A 16,354-nucleotide genomic window follows, 5' to 3' on the forward strand; every position below is an offset into this window, starting at 1 on the left:
CTGTGTGTCTGGTCTCATGTCAGAGGAGGGGGGGGGGGGGGGTCTTTATATACTGTCTTTAACTTGTCTGTGCTCATGTGTCCTCGTTATCCGTCCATGAGTGAGAAAGTGGTCTCAGACTTCTGGGGCGGGTCATTCCTCTGAGGACGTCTCAGAGATGCAGCTCAGTGCAGTTGGCTGTGTGTGTGTTGCGGTGGCCTTTAACAGTCCGAGTCTCAGCGGCCCCGTTAACTCGCCTGTGACACAGTCAGAGGTTTTATCACAAAGCTTCTCTTCTCATCTCCGCGGCCTCGTCAGTCTGAGGACGACTGAGGGACGTGTGGTGGGCCGGGGAGGAAACTCCCTTCACCACAGCCCTGCTATCTCTGTGGGAGTTCATTATCCACACACAGGAATTCACACACGCACACACACACACAAGCACATGAGCTTTTTCTACTGAGATATATCATCTCACTCACACACACACAGCTTTTTTATTGATATATTATATTAGTATTTTGATATATAACTTATTGCTGTGTTATTGTTTTCACCTTTCACTTCGGTCAACCACCTTGTTTTAAATGTGTCTGACATTGACACTTAAATAATGAAACTTAATTCTATTAATAAATCAAATTACAATTTAATTCATTTCTACAAATCCAGAACCTTTGTCGAATCTGTGTAAGCGTGTGACCACAACATGTGGAGTCATTAGTGTCGTGAACAGCAGCTTGTATTACTCTGTGTAAGAAACACTTTCTGTACAGACGCACATTCCTCTTCTGCAGTAGGGATTTTTTTTTGTGTTTGTTTTTCTGCTGTGCTGGATATGTCAGGCTACACGTTAACCAACACGCTAACCAACATGCTGATCAGATCCACAGTGGTGCAGCCCGACAGGAAACATGTTACTGCAGCCTCCAAACACACAGGGTTTCCTGATAAATCACCATCATCAGGACTCTGGTGCCATTCGCTGGTGGATTCATAGTATGACATGTCATCAGAACTTGTAGAAATCCTTTTTTTTTTTATTTAGTCAGTCAAAAGTACATCATCCCCTAAAACACCCAGTAAAAACGGCCAAATAATTCACATTAAAGTCTGTGACGCACTCGTAAAACCGCGAGGCAGCGATGCAGTCGATGGTAAAAACAGAGAGGAGGGAAATCCTAAAACCGGGTTAGAAATCACACGAGCCAGCGAGGTGCTGACGCTCCGTCGCCTGAAGTCCCTTTGAGTGAGAGGCGTTCAGGCCGTACAGTGGAGGAGAGGAAAACAAGCGCTCCTCTGGAATAATTCAACGTCACTGTTTAATGTAAGAGGTCAACTCTTGTTGCAGTGAACCTGGGGGAGGGGGAGGGGGGGTCAAATGCAAACGTTTCAGTAAGAGGCGACTTAAATTAGGAACCTTAAACACAACAGATGAGATTTGTTCTTCTCTATTTACAGAGTAGTTTTGAACAGGACTCTGACCAGAGCAAAAAAACGATCCTATCACTCAACAGCTTTTACATCCATGAAATGAATTCATAACAAAAACAAGGATCAAGTCAAGGTTTGGAAAGTCGATTCTTCTTCAGGTGTCGAGTTCCTGCAGCAGCAGTTGTCAGGGAAGATGAGTGAGTGTCTGACTGTCGTCTCCACGGGTGACGGCGTTTGTTTGACCTCGACGCGTCACTCGGATACAAACAGGATAATTGGATTTTTCAAATAAACAAAAAAAGGCCTTATTACAAGAGAGACGTGGCATCATTTCCCGTTTACACACACAAACCAAGCGTCTGTAATTATGCCAACGATGATGAGATGTTGAAGATTAAAAAATAAAAACTTAATTGGGTTCAATCCATCCTGAGAACAATCTGAAAATAATAAATACACCCTGGCCAGATTGACGATGTGTGTGTTTGTGTGTGTGTGTGTGTGTGTGTGTGTGTGTGTGTCTGTGTGTGTGTGTGGCAGTCCAGGCTGTGTGTGTCGTTAGTATCCTTGTAGTCCATTGTAAACCTTCTGCACAGAGCCCTGCTTCAGAAGACTGCGTATACCTGCAACAACACGACGACATTAACATTAATACAGAAATATACATCAGACATCGTGTAACGTATAAAATGTAACTGGATTTTAATGGATAACTATTTATTATACTTTCGTTTTTTAAGATTTTGTGTTGTTTTGTTACAACACTGTAAAAAAAACTAAACTATTAAATAATTCAGTGTAAATCATAATAACAACAAGTTAGTAAATCCCGTGTTGACACTTCACAAGCATTTTATATTATATTATATTATATTACAACAGTAACAATAACTATTTATAATATATACTCATGTTTGTTAATAACTTCCTGTGGACAATCATAATTGGAAGCTGCTGTATAAACAGATAATGAACAATATAGTGATAAAAATATTATTGTTAAGTTCTCTTCTCTTATTGAACATTTAGAATACTGTGACGTAGCTTCTGCCTGGTGAAGACCCACGTCTCCTTCACTCTCACCGTCTTTCTGCTGCTCGTCGAGCTGCGTCTGAGGAAACTCCACATCGAAGGTGATGATGAGGGAACCTCGGATGTTGATGTTGTCAAAGTTTGGAAGACCTTCTCCTTTCTTCCACATCCGAGCGCCGGGTTTCGTGATTTTGTCTCTCACTATGTGGACCTGTAGATCAAAGAGGAACAAGAACATTCAATCACACGCTCCTCTTTGTTTTAATTATATGAAACTTTAAATATTGTTTTTATGAACTTTAGTTCTGTGCAGAACCTTGTGTCCGTCCAAATGTGCAATGTCCATCTCAAAGCCGACCAGAGCCTCCACCAGGGAGATGGTGACGTTAGTGTACAGGTCGTCTCCTCTGCGTTCAAACACAGGATGTCTAAAGAGAAGAGTCACACACACACACACGTCACGTTAGTATCTCAGTATTTTGTTTTAACATAATAGACAGTAAAAAAAAACATGTTCATACTTCAACACTTTGATGCGGAATCGTAGATCTCCAGGTTCCCCGTCAATGTGAGGTTCCCCTGTTATCACACGTGAGAAGTTAAGACCAGATAATATGAACAAAAAAACAACAAATACATAGATTTTAATATAAATGTTTGTAAGTTTACCTTCTCCGATGAAAGGATATTCCATTTCATCCCTCACTCCCTGTTCAATTTCTACCTCCAGGGTTCTCTCTTCATTTACCAGCCTGTGGAAAACAAAGAAAATAAAACTCGTGTTATGATATAACGTGTTTCTTGATTCCACTGTAATATTCACTCAGTCTTTATGGTTCATTTGACTCTAAATGATCATAACTTACTCAATAAACATCAGTTGTATTGAGGAAGATTTGAAACTAGAGACTGAGACATAAACTCCTGAGGACAATGTTTGCTGATGTCATAAAGTGAGATTCATTTTCTATAGACTTCTATAGGAACAACCAGCAGAGTCGCCCCCTGTTGGTCACTTGAGAAAATAAAGGTATCAGACACTTCAGCGTTAGCTTCATTTTCTGCAGTCTACGTCCATTTCTACAGTCTGTGCTTGTAATCTAAATTCAAAGTTGTGTTTTCCCAGACTTACTTTACATTGGGACACTCGTCACACACCATCTCCTGGGTCATCTGGAAGCGTCCGGGTCCGAGCTGCGTCGTCCTCATCTCCTGTCTGCAGTTACACTTCCTCTTGCCAGGAGCTTCTTTAGCTACAGGTTTGTTACGTACAACCTGCGAGACAAGAGGGTCAGATTTGAAAAAGTCATTAATTTTAAACAGACTCAATTGTAATTAATTTCAGTTTCTGTTAAACAAACAACACCTGGACATTTTTCGTTTAATGAGCAGGATTTTCTTCTTACCTCCACAAAATTCCCAGAGTACACCTCTTCAAGCGTGACCTCCAGGTCGAGTATGATGTCATTTCCTCTGGGGATGTTTCTGTCCTGCTGCTGGCGGTTTCCTCCGAACATGAAACCGAAGTCACCAAAAAAGCTACAGAGGGAGGAGCAACATGTTGAGACTCTTCTTTAAATTCAGACGTGAGTAATAAGATATTTTAATCTGTGGTTTCATTAACAACATTCAATAAAGACACTCTGCTTCCAGCAGCAAACACGTTTCCATCTCCAAATATTTTAATATTGTTTAACAGCTTTCCATCAAGAGTTGGCCGAGACAGTTTTCTCCAGCGGTCTGTGGGTTTATCAAAATTTCGACATTTAGCTGCGTACAGTAATCGACCCTGTCGCCTTTCAGAGCTGTGGAAAACACTGTGTCCATGAAACCAACCTGGAGAAGATATCGTTGTGTGAACTGTGGTGACCTTCTTTCAGTCCGTCTTCTCCATACGCGTCGTACTGTTTCCTCTTCTCCTCATCGGAGAGCACCTACAAACACAACCAGTCATTGAACATGGTTCTACATTTGAACTCAAGTTATAGAAGCAGCTTGTGGCACCATAACATTTGTATATTCCAGTGAAATACAGTCGTGCAAACAATTATATCTTCTGCAGAAACACTCATGCTGCTTCTGTTACCTGTTGCCTGGCGACCTGAATATCAACCTCAGGTTTTGCATGTGAACCTCCTTCATTAACCTCAGCCAGCGTCCATTGCTGGACTCAAACATTTGAACGCCTGTCTTTCCCTCCATCTCCTCTTTCTCTATCCTTGACTCTGGAAGCTGGAATGATGGGGGATTCTCTACTGTTCAGACGCAGGGCACTGAAAACATTCACCCCGTCCCTGCTGTAAGTTTTATATTAAGACCAATTGGAAAAGGTTATTACAATATCTCTGTTTTCTATGATTATAAAATTGAACATTGAAACTGGAGGGAAACGTGGAACTGAAGAAGTTTGAGATAAAAAGTTAAACTTCTTTAAGAATCTAGAACCAAGTCAACGTCTTTAATTCAACTTTAATAAACGAATGAAATTAAAAGTAAAATTAAATTTCCACTCGTACAACTGTGTTTTACTACAACTCCATTCATTATGTATTCATACAGCAGCACTTACAGAACTTTAATTGCTTAGAGAGCTAAGACAGCAGCTACTTCATATAAATCACAAAAACAATCTTAGACCCAGAAGATTTGAATAAAAACGACAAAGTTGGGACTCAGTAAAACGTAAATAAGAACAGAATCTCAATAAATTCAAGCTCAGAAGGATTCTACATTTACAGAGAACATTAAATATATTGTGTTTGTACTGTTTTGAGGGGTTGAACACAACAGTACAATATTAATATAATACAGTACAATAATACTGTATCGTAGTACATTATACAGACAGATAATATTATTATAACAGCTGCCAACTTATTGAAGTGTGTTATAAAGTTTACATTTTGCTGGTGAAAAGCTAAAGGTCACTTTAAACAGCTGAGCTGAATCCACTCCCACAGATCCACGTCAGGCTTTACCTAACGCCAGCTGTGCATACATGACAGCCAATCAGAAGCAGCCACACGGTCTAGTCGACCAATCACAGTGGCCCGAACCGTTTCCAACAACAACCAAGAAGCCGGTACCAAAGACTCGAGTGTCTCAGTTTCAGTGAAAACATCTGGTTTCACAAACCAACCCCGTCATCGGCCACATGAGAACCAGCGGGCTCACCTCATACGCAGCCCCCAGGTCCGCGAACTTGTCCTGGGCTTTGGGGTCGTCCTGGTTCCGGTCCGGGTGTAACTGCAGGGCCAGCTTTCTGTAGGCCTTCTTAATGTCCCGGACCGTCGCACTCTTACTCACCCCCAGGATCTGGTAGAAATCTCGCCTACACGGAGGAGGGAGATGACAGGGATCAGACAGAGGCAACACAGGCAGCACCGTCGGGTTCGAGCCCCGTTTAGCAGGGATTTGTTTACATTTTGGTAAATGGAGTCAGCCGAATTCACTATTAGTAGTTAGTGTTTGTTGGGGATCACTGAAATAACAGACGGTTATCAGAGGATGGCTGTGACGTTTAAATACAGCTAAAAATGTGATGATTCTCAAGCAAGTTCCGGGGGAAGAGAAGAGCAGAGCTAGCTACTACCGGTTAGCGATGGAGGCTAGCTCCTAGCACGCTTAGCTAACAAGTCACCATTCACATGCACTGAACGTTTAGCAAATAAAACAGCTAATAATAGCAGGTATTAGCTTGTTGTTAGCTGAGTTAGCTTCGGTGTGAGGGTCTGCTTCCGTCCGGTCCTCACGTGTAGCCCCGGTTTGGACCAATCACAGTGGAACATGTGTACCAGCTGTACCGTGTTCGAGCCCCGAGCTCTTACCCCGCGAGCACCGCCGTGGTCACATAGAGCAGCAGCACGCACACGTTCCACAGGTTCATCCCTCTGGTCGCCATCAGATCCACGTCTTTCTAAAGGAAGCAGAGAGTCAGCGGCTCCTTGAGGTTCGATTCCGCGGCCACACCAGCCTTCTTCCTGCTGTCACTGATACCCCGCCCACCAGAGGGTAGCAGACCCGCCTCCCTGCGCGAGGCCCGCCCACTTTTAAAGAGACAGTTTCAACGATTTTTTTACGGATTACGGAAGAAGAAAAAAAAAATTTTATTCAATATTTATTTTGCATTTTGAAAATAAAGTTTAAAAAAATGCGTAGCCCGGATGATCGTAGCGTAAACAAACAGTAAAATAAGGAATCACAGCAAAATAAAATGAAATTAAAAAGCAGTCAAATAAAATATAATAAATAAAAACAGTCAGAGTAAAATAAAATAGTGTTGCTCACCCAGTCTGATAATCAGTTCGGATTAATACAAATAAATAAAGTGTAATATTATAATAAATTCTTCTCTTTCCGCTTAAACTACTTTGTTGAATGCAGCATAGGCGCGTCCCCGCGAGCTGCGCGCAACAGATGCGGGAGCAGAGGCGGTAAATAGGAAGCGAAGCAGATGTGAACGTGCGGTCCAAGTTTGACCGCAACAGACCGCAACAAACCGCATCCACCCTCACTTATGTTCCACCGGACCCGCTCCCTCACCGGCCACAGACACGGAGCTGCCCGCTGCCGGGACCAGGACCGAGGCTGAAAGTAAGGGAGAGGGGCAGCCTCTGTTAGCATCAGCAGCTAACAACAGCTAACAGCAGCTAACAGCTAGGCTCAGGCTGCAGGGGTTAAACTGCGACAGACAGAAAACTGACCTCTTGTTGCACCGACACGACGCAGGTCTGTGATTGTTGGACCGGTGTCTGTGCTGCGTTAGCTCGGTTAGCATGTTTCTGACGTGAGGTCAGGTCAGCAGGTGATGACAAGTGCAGCCTGTTGTCATGGGAGCGACTCCGCGTCTGTGGTGTGGAACTAGACTCGTCACAGCTGAGCTCGTCTTCAGACAGTTCATGTGGAAGAACAGTCAAACAACCAGTCTTTATTTTTATAGCACTCGTCTGAACAACAACTCCTCAATTCAAACCAGCCGTGGTATTAAAAGCTTTTCTTGTAAATGATGTTTTAAACTCAAAACTTAAATTCTGCCAAAGCTCATCTCTGCAAGTGCTGCGATTCTTTGTGCAATAATTCAATGTTTCATCACTCAAGCATTTAATTCATATTCACTAGTGTCTTCAGGTCTTTGTCTATTTTAAATTTCATAGATGAAAGGAACGAGATTTAATAACATTATTCACATGGGCTTTCAAATCCTATTTGAATGAAGTGTGATAGCGAGGTGTCACGTTGTAGTCTGCCTGTTACTTCAGTGTTAATTAGTGTTAATGATTGTTTGACTTCCAGCGACCCGACTGTTCTTAAATCTCTCTCTTCTTTAAGGAAGTTCTTCAATCAATGAATCAGATTTTATTTGTATAGTTCATATTATTCACAAATCACAATTTGCCTCATCGGGCTTAACAAGGTGCAACGAAGGTTTAAACTTAAATCTGTTTTTGGTTCCTTTCTCTGCAGACATGGAGGCAGACATTGTGAGCATATGGCCGCGCATGGAGCCCTTCTTACTGGGCGCCCTGCAGGTGAATACACTCTTACCAACTTATACCAACTACCATCTGTAAAGGAGATATATTCCGCTCATATTCAATCCATCCAATGTCTTCCACTTATCCGGCTTGGGTCACAGAGGTAGCGGCCCAGTACTTTATTCCAAACGTCCCTCTTTCTTAAACTTAAACTTCCTTTATTTATCCCACAAGGGGAAATTCTTTTTACACTCATTTTACATTTTTTATACATGCAATTTAAACCGACAATCCCACACACACAGAGGACTCAAAGACATGCTCATTTTTGGAGAGAGATTGTAGAGTGATCTCGAGGAAATCTTAGGCCAGATGGGAAAGAAACACTGAAAAACATCATGTCTTCTTTTAAGTATGAGATGTTGTTCCGTTGGTGTAAATGTCTTGAGAATAAACAGGGTTGGTGTATTTTGCAGGTGGCTCCCTCCTCCAAACTCAGCCTGCACTATCTGCGCAAGATGGCGACCTACGTGCGAACGAGGGACGGCTGCTTCCCAGTTCTGGGCTGGCCCATGTGGAGGCACATCGCCTGTGGAAAGCTCCAGCTTCCAGAAGACCTGGCGTGGCTCTACTTTGAGACTTTTGACCTTCTCACAGGCCACACAGCGGAGGAGAGGCTGGAGCGGGCGGAGTGTCTTTCTCTGTGCTCCTCCAAAAGTGAGCTGGACCAACAAAGGAACAAGGTGAAAGGATGACGGGGGGGTGGAGAGCGGCTGAAGTCATGTGCAAATGTATCAATTTACCAAAGAATCTGATCCTATCTCATCGCCCCAGTTAACCTGTTTGTGTCGTGTCTTTCATGAGGGTGTGTCTTACACCTCAGGCAGGGGCTGATGCTGCAGCCATGGTCTCAAATGTTGAGCAGGAGCGACATATTGATATTCAACCCCTGCTTGTTTTTCTTTTTAAATTCCTTTTTTACTGCAGTTGTCTGTGGACACGCTGCAGTTCCTCCTCTTCCTCTACATCCAGCAGCTGAACCGTGTATCTCTGCGCACCTCCCTGATCGGTGAAGAGTGGCCCAGTCACCGCACCCGCTCCCCCTCTCCCTCAGACCGAGAGGCCAAGACGAGCTCCCAGAACAAGGTCCCTGCAAAGTGTGAAGAATATCAAGTCTAAAGCTCAAATGTCTTCGTCCTCTCTCTGTCCTGTCAGATCTTCCACTCATGGTGCTGTTTTTTTGTCTGTTTCTTTTCCGGTTTGGCAGAACTGGGACGATCAGGCTCACCTGTCGTTTGTGCAAAGTCACCTTGGTGAGATTCTGGAGCTTCTGGTTGAACCAGGACAACTGTCACAATCTGGACAGGCACTGAGAGACTGTCAGGTATGTGCACACACCCTCCATTGATCCATTTCTTCATGTTAGCAGCTGGGACGTGCACCTAACTTAAAAAAGTGTCAGAAACAAACTGTTGAAATATTTTATTAAGTTCTTTTAAATGACCCTTTGCCAGATCTCCCTGGAGGCCGTGCGGAGTCTGGGTCTGCTGCTGGAGGGTTCGGTTTCCTGCGGCAGAGCTGTTCAGCCCGTCCACAGGCTGCTGACCAAAGGTCCTGTCCAGACACAAGCTGGCTACTCCACACTCAGTCGATCCTTCTCCCTGCACACGTTGCTCTCCTGCCTCCAGCACAGCCTCACTCTCAACCCGTTTGGGATTACTGCCTGCCTGCGCTCTGGCAAGAAACTGGCCTGGGCTCAACAAGGTATCCTGTCCTCAGCAGTTTTTTCCTGCAGTTAGAGAGACAACTTGTCCAAGACGAAATTCTTCAAAATCAGAAGTACAGTTTTGTACGAATCATCTTTTCAATACATTTCTTTGACAGTCTCTGTTTGTTCGTTCTAGTGGAGGGAGCTATGAAGAGAGCCAAAATAGCCAGGAACACCCACACGGCTCCGCCTGGCAGTAAGATGGTGCTGATGTCCCAGGTCTTCAAACAGACCCTCGCCAAAACCTCCGACAAGCTGACTGGTGCCAACATTAAAATCCACAGATGCTCCGACGCCTTCATCTACCTTCTCTCACCTCTCAGGTAAAAATAGCTTCTGATGATACCTGATGTGTCTTGGACTTTTTTGGGGGGGACATGGTTCATCTATCATCATTTTTGACTTTCAGATCAGTCAGTCTGGACAAATGCCGCGACAGCTTAGTGGTTCTGGGTCCCGTTGAGACCAGCGTCCACATTCACAGCTGCCACAACGTGCGGGTGGTGTGCGTGGCGGGCAGGGTCGCTGTCGGAGCCTCCTCACGTTGCACTATCTACGCCTTGACGCCCAACCGGCCTTTGCTCCTGCCTGGAAACACAGACATTACCCTGGGACCCTTCCACACATTCTACCCGTCCCTGGAGGATCACATGGCCAGTGTGGGACTGGCTGTGGTCCCCAACGTCTGGGATCAACCCCTGCTTCTGGGGACCGAGGGCCTCGTCAACCCCTTGCTCAACACGTCGTCCAACTCGGACCCCGGCTGTTACCGGCTGCTGCCCCCAGCAGAGTTCCACGCGCTGGTTGTGCCTTTCCAGATGGAGGGCGACACGTGTGAGGTGCCCAGCGGTTTGCCTGCTCCGTATCAGGCAGCTCTCGATGAAAAGCAGAAGAGAATACAGAACTGGCAGAAGACTGTGATGGCGTCTCGGCTGAACAAGTGAGTGACAACATGATAAAGTAGAATAAAACACTCATTTAAATATGTATCAAAATAAGTTCCATTATCCAGCTTATACATGCTATTTTCATTGGCGTTAGCAGGATAACACAAATACTACTGAACCTGATCCACGGACCCAAGGATGAGGCCATTTAAACGTGCAGATTAAAGATTTATTTCACTTTCTCCAACATGGCGAGAAATGTTATTAGCTGTGGCAGAAGCATGTGTGCTGTTAAAGGGTGGTAAAGGTAAAGGGTCTAAAACCAAAGGCAGAAAAGAAGAGAATAGACAGAAAAGAAGAGAATAGACAGTCTGAGGAAAGTGATATCTTTTCTGAGCATGTAAACCTTTTCAAGTAATAACACTAATTAAATGATTAACCTGGATATGAGCAGACTATGTCTCCTTGAACCAGTGGAAAGTTACAACAGAACAGCCATCCCCCAAAAATCAATAAGAGAGTGAGTTATCCACTCTGCTGAGATATTATTGTGTTCACTGAGTCATTAGTGTCAGAAAACTTGCTTCAGGGGTTTTACACTCGACAGCACAGAGAACAACAGAGATTGATTTTTATGTTACTGCATTTTAACACTAATCTCTCCCTCATCCCTCATTCACATCTCATGTTTGTCCTCCAGGGAGCAAAAGCGACAGTTCCAGGAGTTGGTGGAAGTCAAGTTCCACGAGTGGCTCCTGGAAACGGGGAACAGGCAGGAACTCGACAGCCTCATCCCTCCTGCGATAGCCTCACCACACGACTCCAACAGGCCTGCGACCGACACACTCCGAGTCAACGATACCACACATATTAGAAATGGACCGTCAATGGGACAGTCTCCTATGGCTTGTTGAGCGGTTGGGCTTCTCTCATCCAGCAGGATTGTTGTACCTGTAAGTTAGGGCAGCACACAGGGGCCACATGAAGTGTTAATGAAGTCAGGAGCTCCTGTTTGAATCAAGTGTTATTGTACAGGAAGTTTGTGGTTATTACTCAGGCAGGTCTGTAGCTTCTACAGCAACTTGCATCACACTCATTGTTGAGAAGTAGTTAGTGCTGCTTCACAACTAAAGGCAGCTGCTGTTAATTTCGACAAGTGTGTCGAGTCGAGGAGGGCGTGGAGTGGCATGTGGTCAAACAGGAAGGAAGGTGTGGAGTTAAAATAGCGCCGGCTTATAAAGGGACAGTTTGGAAAAGGTTTCATTTGTGTTTGCTGAGACAGAAAATCAAATAACTTAATCTAACTTAATAATAATAATAATAATGATACTTTGACAACTGAAATCCACTCGCCGCCCTTAGTTCTTGTGTAAACTCGGTAAACTATGACAGGAACTTGCAGCACTTGTGATTATGTCTCTTTGGGTGATGGCTGCTGCGTTAAGACGCTGTGGTGATGTTCCTGGAGAATCACGTGCTCTGTCTGAAGTGACCATTCTTCCCAATCTGTGCCCATGTATGTAAACGACTCACTATTTTCTTTAAAATATATATTTTTCCATTAACAGAGGCATTTAAAGATGGAGATTGTAGAAGCTAAGTCAGTTCAGCACCTTTGGGATCGAGGATGTTAGTGCACCTACAGTTATTAACTCAGGATATACTATTTTTCTGTGTTAGAAAAACGAAAAGAATAACGAAGGAATATTAACATAATTTATTTTGTGTACCTGAACCGTCCGGACATTAAGTCATTACGTCAATGACTGTGGTGTGGCCGTGCGCACAATATGAACGTGCAGCTTCCTGACAGCTGGTTTCTGCTCTGTGACTTTTCCTCTCAGTTCTATGTTGAAACTGAAGTAGAAGAGTTGGCTCATGTTTGCCAAGTGAAGCAAAACTTCACAGTCACCAGATGTGCCACAAATCCTAAATGTATGTTTATTTTTGGATGAACTCCCCCGGTATTAATATGTATATTTTAGCATTTGAGTAAAACTATTTTTCATGAATCTACCCTCCATTCTTAGCATTTAAAAACCTGCCTCGCTCATACTCATGCTGAACCTGAACCATGGTGTTACACAATGGGATATACACAACAGGTGGATGAAGTGGACTTGGTAAAAATATGCACTGTAAAATATTATTTAACTGCTGTAAAATTCAAATTGCTGGGATGTGTCTTCATTTTCAAGATGAAAGTGTTTACACTGTAAACTGCCTTATATAAGAATAACTGATTCAGAGCTTCCCCGTTACTGTACGAAGATCACGATGCAGTTCTAGTTTAAAAAATGACAAATAAAGGTTTTGACTGAATCCAAGTGACGTCCTGCTTATTGATTTGATTCTTAATGACTTGATTAATCAGCAATAATTATGCTATTTACAATAATTAACCACATATAGTGGCATTTTTCTGCAAGAGTAATAGTTTTATTGAAGGTGGTATGTCTGTTTTTCCTGAAGGATCTGAGCGTGTCTTCCTCCACAGAATCTAACCGGAGCCATTCATAAGGCAGAAATAAGTCCTGAGTTGGCAGGTCATCGCCAGGTGGGGGCAAGCTGGTGGAGCTGGCATGTGTTGACATGGCGGGGGGGTGGTAGGACAGGGTGGATGGGGTGGGGGCACTGGATGCAGACAGTACAGAAGTGGGGTCAATGGATGCTTACCATGCCCGGGCATTATGCCGTAATCCTTCCTCGCTTTTCTGGAAAAACTGAATAGCACTAGAATCACTGACTCAATTTTTGGATCTCATTTTCATGACAAAGCGATTGTTCCCCTTTTGCCTCCACTGTTGCTGTTTATAAACGTGGGGAAAGCGGGGCGTATAAAAGGGAGCGGCGAGGAGCCAGAGCAACATCGAGACCGCAGGGGAACGACCACCACCATCGCTTGACATCACCAAGGCTGTCCCGCGCAATATATCCAAGATGGGCAGGGTGAGTGAAGACAGAGCAGGACCAGCATTGACAGTCAGGTTCACACTGAGGCGTTTTCGTTAAAGAGTACAGTGTGGGGTTTTTGTTGAAGCCGTGCATGTGTCCCAATCTGCTGATATTTACATTTCCAGGTGAAACTGACACGTTTCAAACAGTGTTGTCGACTGGTTTCTCAGGTTTTCTGCAGGAAGTCGCTGTTGATGCGTTTCCAAGCTGCAGTGTCTAAAATAGGTTTGTGTTGTTCCACAGATTGTCTTCTACGAGGACAAGAACTTCCAGGGCCGACGCTATGAGTGCGACAGCGACTGCTCAGATTTCCACGCCTACCTGAGCCGCTGTAACTCCATCCGGGTGGAGAGCGGGGCCTGGGTGGTTTACGAGAGGCCCAACTACATGGGCTACCAGTATGTTCTGACCAGGGGGGAGTACCCAGATTACCAGCGTTGGATGGGACTCAACGACCGACTCAGCTCCTGCAAGATGATCCACTTTGTAAGTCAGCCTCCCTGTGCTAACTTTACCCAGCTGAGAGGGTAGTTCACTGAACTGTTCACAACTGCAGTGAGTTACAGGGGGAAAGTAAAAACCAGCGGAAGAGCATGCTATGATGCTAGCAGTGGCTGCAGGGCTTTGTCGATGGAGACCAATACATGGGTCAGCCTGTTTGTACGTTCAGGCTTCTGTCCAACAGACCCACAGCCTGCGGGGCAGATTCAGCAGCACTACTTAAAAATCAATGTAGCGAGTACGAGCTGTGCCCATGTGCAGTGATGTATCGTTCATACGACGAGGTTCGTTCAAAAAGGCAGGAAGGAAGCAAAACAGTGAGGGGTGGAGTCTAATTGATGCACAGACTATAAAACCTGTGCAGAGAAGTGAGAGCACAATTATTCACGCAGTTACTTGCTATATTTAACAAATTGTTTATGACACACGTGTGGTTGCAAACAGGTTTAAAGACATTAAAATGATCCATATTTTAACCCTGAAATATCGGCTTGATTGAAGTGAGTTTGATGTTGAGTGAGTGTGAACATGGAGAACGTTTCCTCATTCACTCCCTTAACGTTTAGTTTGTGTAACTCTGCTGAGTGGGTTCGAACTCCTGTGAGAAGAACTGACTGAGAGTCACAGCTTCAACTGAATCAGCTCCAGACAGTTGAAGAGTGAAGCTGAACTGTGATCAGTTCAAAACACTGAGACGTTATTAACAACCAGTTTTATCTCCAATATTCAACTATGTCTCACATCATGTATTTATACACCAGCCATTAAGTATGACTAATAATAATGATACTAATTAAAATAGTAATGAGAATTATTATTTTATTTTGTGATGCCTTTCTGAAGGACAACTTAAAATACATTCAATGTAAAAACAAGAATAATTAAAGGTTAACGTCAAAATAATATTTGGTAATGTTGGTTAAACTAATCTAAAAAGACGTGATTTTAGATGTGAAGAGTCCAAAAGAATCCAGCTGCATTGATAACCACTTGTAGCGGAAATACAACTATTCATTATGTTTCTATATGACTAAACTACAGGAGGTTAAAATAAAGTTTTGAACATGATTCCCTTTTGTTAGATAGAAAATCTTATCTCCCTATATATCCCCCCCTTCACCTTTTCTCTCACCCCACATTCCGTTCCCATTCTATCCCAAGCCCATACACTAACTACCACTCCCCCCCTCCTCTCTTCCTCTCGCCACCCTCCAGACCAGTGGGACCCTGTACAAGATGCAGCTCTATGAGAGGGCAGACTTCGGGGGGCAGGCCTTCGAGGCCACAGAGGACTGTCCCTCCCTTCTGGAGAAGTTTCGTTGGAGGGAGGTCAACTCCTGCAAGGTTTTCGACGGCTGGTGGGTTTTCTATGAGCATCCCAACTACCGTGGACGCCAGTACTTCCTGGAGAAGGGAGAATACCGCAAACCTGGCGACTGGGGGGCCATCAGTCCCACAGTCCTGTCCTTCAGGCGCTTTACTGAATGATTTACCCTCCATTCAAAACATGATTCTCATGAATCCATTCTGAGGTCTCGCAAATAAAAATCTGTCCAGCAAACAGACTGAAGACATTTCTGTGTAGTGGTTTGATATCTTTTAAGTATGATGTGTCCTTAAAGGGATAGTTCACTGAAAAATGAAAATTATCTACTCACCACTGTGCCGATCGAGAGGTGGGTGAAGTGTTTGAGTCCACAAAACACTTTCGGAGTTTCAGGGGTAAATGGTGTTGCAGCCAAATCCAAAACAATGATGACAACTGTTTCAAATGTTAAAAAAACACTAAGAAAAACATAAAAAACTCCTCCAAACTGCTCCTGTGGTGTCGTAAGTGTCCATGAGCCTCGACATTCAAATTCAACTCGAAACATTAACATCGTGTTTTTAGTCTAAGTGTCCGATGTTCCATTTATTGGCGGGTGGCAACCAACGTTCATCAACACAGTAGACAGTGGTAGAGTAACTTGATGTTGGTTTCTACCTGCCAATAAACCAAACAAAGAAGAAGAAGGGCTCGGACATCCTCAGCAATTCGTGTCTGAAAACGCCATTACAGTAACCATAGCTTTGAACAAGGGGCCAGGCTTGCTACCCAGCAACGGTTGCTATGTCAGTCAGGTTGCTATGTCAGTCACGGTTTGGGGTTGGGACTTATCTTTGAGACACATTCTAATTGGCTTTGATCTTTAAAATGACTTGTTCATGTCTGTGATGTGTCTATGAATTATGGCTGGAATAACAAATAAGAGAAGAACAAGATACCTTTCATCTTGTATGAATGTAAAGGACTCTGTACAGAGTTGTATATTTAGGAAGAAAGG

General features: G+C 43.9%; 3 protein-coding genes across 5 annotated transcripts; 2 read left to right on the forward strand and 1 right to left on the reverse strand.

Moving 5' to 3' along the window:
• Window positions 1–998: 998 nt before the first annotated feature.
• dnajb11 (DnaJ heat shock protein family (Hsp40) member B11) lies at window positions 999–6,715 on the reverse strand. The gene is made up of 10 exons (XM_069532562.1): window positions 6,273–6,715; window positions 5,620–5,776; window positions 4,282–4,379; window positions 3,852–3,984; window positions 3,578–3,720; window positions 3,115–3,197; window positions 2,967–3,024; window positions 2,762–2,873; window positions 2,497–2,656; window positions 999–2,036 (listed from the first exon to the last, which is right to left on the reverse strand). Exons 1-10 carry the CDS (start codon window positions 6,344–6,346, stop codon window positions 1,972–1,974), a joined length of 1,083 nt encoding a protein of 360 aa, XP_069388663.1. The 5' UTR covers window positions 6,347–6,715; the 3' UTR covers window positions 999–1,971.
• On the forward strand, window positions 5,855–12,896 carry tbccd1 (TBCC domain containing 1). 3 transcript variants are annotated; one of them, XM_069532554.1, is made up of 9 exons: window positions 5,855–5,873; window positions 7,909–7,973; window positions 8,396–8,662; window positions 8,907–9,065; window positions 9,187–9,303; window positions 9,434–9,683; window positions 9,824–10,010; window positions 10,097–10,627; window positions 11,275–12,896. In XM_069532554.1, exons 2-9 carry the CDS (start codon window positions 7,911–7,913, stop codon window positions 11,486–11,488), a joined length of 1,788 nt encoding a protein of 595 aa, XP_069388655.1. In that variant the 5' UTR covers window positions 5,855–5,873; window positions 7,909–7,910; the 3' UTR covers window positions 11,489–12,896. The 3 variants fall into 3 exon arrangements, with proteins under 3 accessions (XP_069388655.1, XP_019960127.2, XP_069388654.1); XM_020104568.2 differs by lacking the exon at window positions 5,855–5,873 and adding an exon at window positions 6,899–7,038; XM_069532553.1 differs by lacking the exon at window positions 5,855–5,873 and adding an exon at window positions 7,173–7,425.
• Window positions 12,897–13,201: 305 nt separating this feature from the next.
• Window positions 13,202–15,603, forward strand: crygs2 (crystallin, gamma S2). Its single transcript, XM_020104569.2, has 3 exons — window positions 13,202–13,523; window positions 13,773–14,015; window positions 15,246–15,603. The coding sequence occupies exons 1-3, from the start codon at window positions 13,515–13,517 to the stop codon at window positions 15,516–15,518; spliced, it is 525 nt and encodes a 174-aa protein (XP_019960128.1). The 5' UTR covers window positions 13,202–13,514; the 3' UTR covers window positions 15,519–15,603.
• The last annotated feature ends 751 nt before the right edge of the window (window positions 15,604–16,354 follow it).

The sequence above is a fragment of the Paralichthys olivaceus genome, chromosome 10 (assembly GCF_024713975.1).
Source record: "Paralichthys olivaceus isolate ysfri-2021 chromosome 10, ASM2471397v2, whole genome shotgun sequence".
Classification (NCBI taxonomy): domain Eukaryota; kingdom Metazoa; phylum Chordata; class Actinopteri; order Pleuronectiformes; family Paralichthyidae; genus Paralichthys; species Paralichthys olivaceus.

Bases quoted from the DNA above. Each gene is read 5' to 3' on its own strand.
- crygs2 (XM_020104569.2), top strand. The intron at 14,016-15,245 runs GTAAGTCAGCCT...GCCACCCTCCAG, and splicing joins CCTGCAAGATGATCCACTTT to ACCAGTGGGACCCTGTACAA.
- dnajb11 (XM_069532562.1), bottom strand. From the start codon at position 6,346: ATGGCGACCAGAGGGATGAACCTGTGGAACGTGTGCGTGCTGCTGCTC. The intron at 3,985-4,281 runs GTTGGTTTCATG...CTCCCTCTGTAG, and splicing joins CACAACGATATCTTCTCCAG to CTTTTTTGGTGACTTCGGTT. The intron at 3,025-3,114 runs GTAAACTTACAA...GTGTGATAACAG, and splicing joins ATATCCTTTCATCGGAGAAG to GGGAACCTCACATTGACGGG.
- tbccd1 (XM_069532553.1), top strand. From the start codon at position 7,275: ATGGGAGCGACTCCGCGTCTGTGGTGTGGAACTAGACTCGTCACAGCT. The intron at 9,066-9,186 runs GTCCCTGCAAAG...CCGGTTTGGCAG, and splicing joins AGACGAGCTCCCAGAACAAG to AACTGGGACGATCAGGCTCA. The intron at 9,684-9,823 runs GTATCCTGTCCT...TGTTCGTTCTAG, and splicing joins ACTGGCCTGGGCTCAACAAG to TGGAGGGAGCTATGAAGAGA.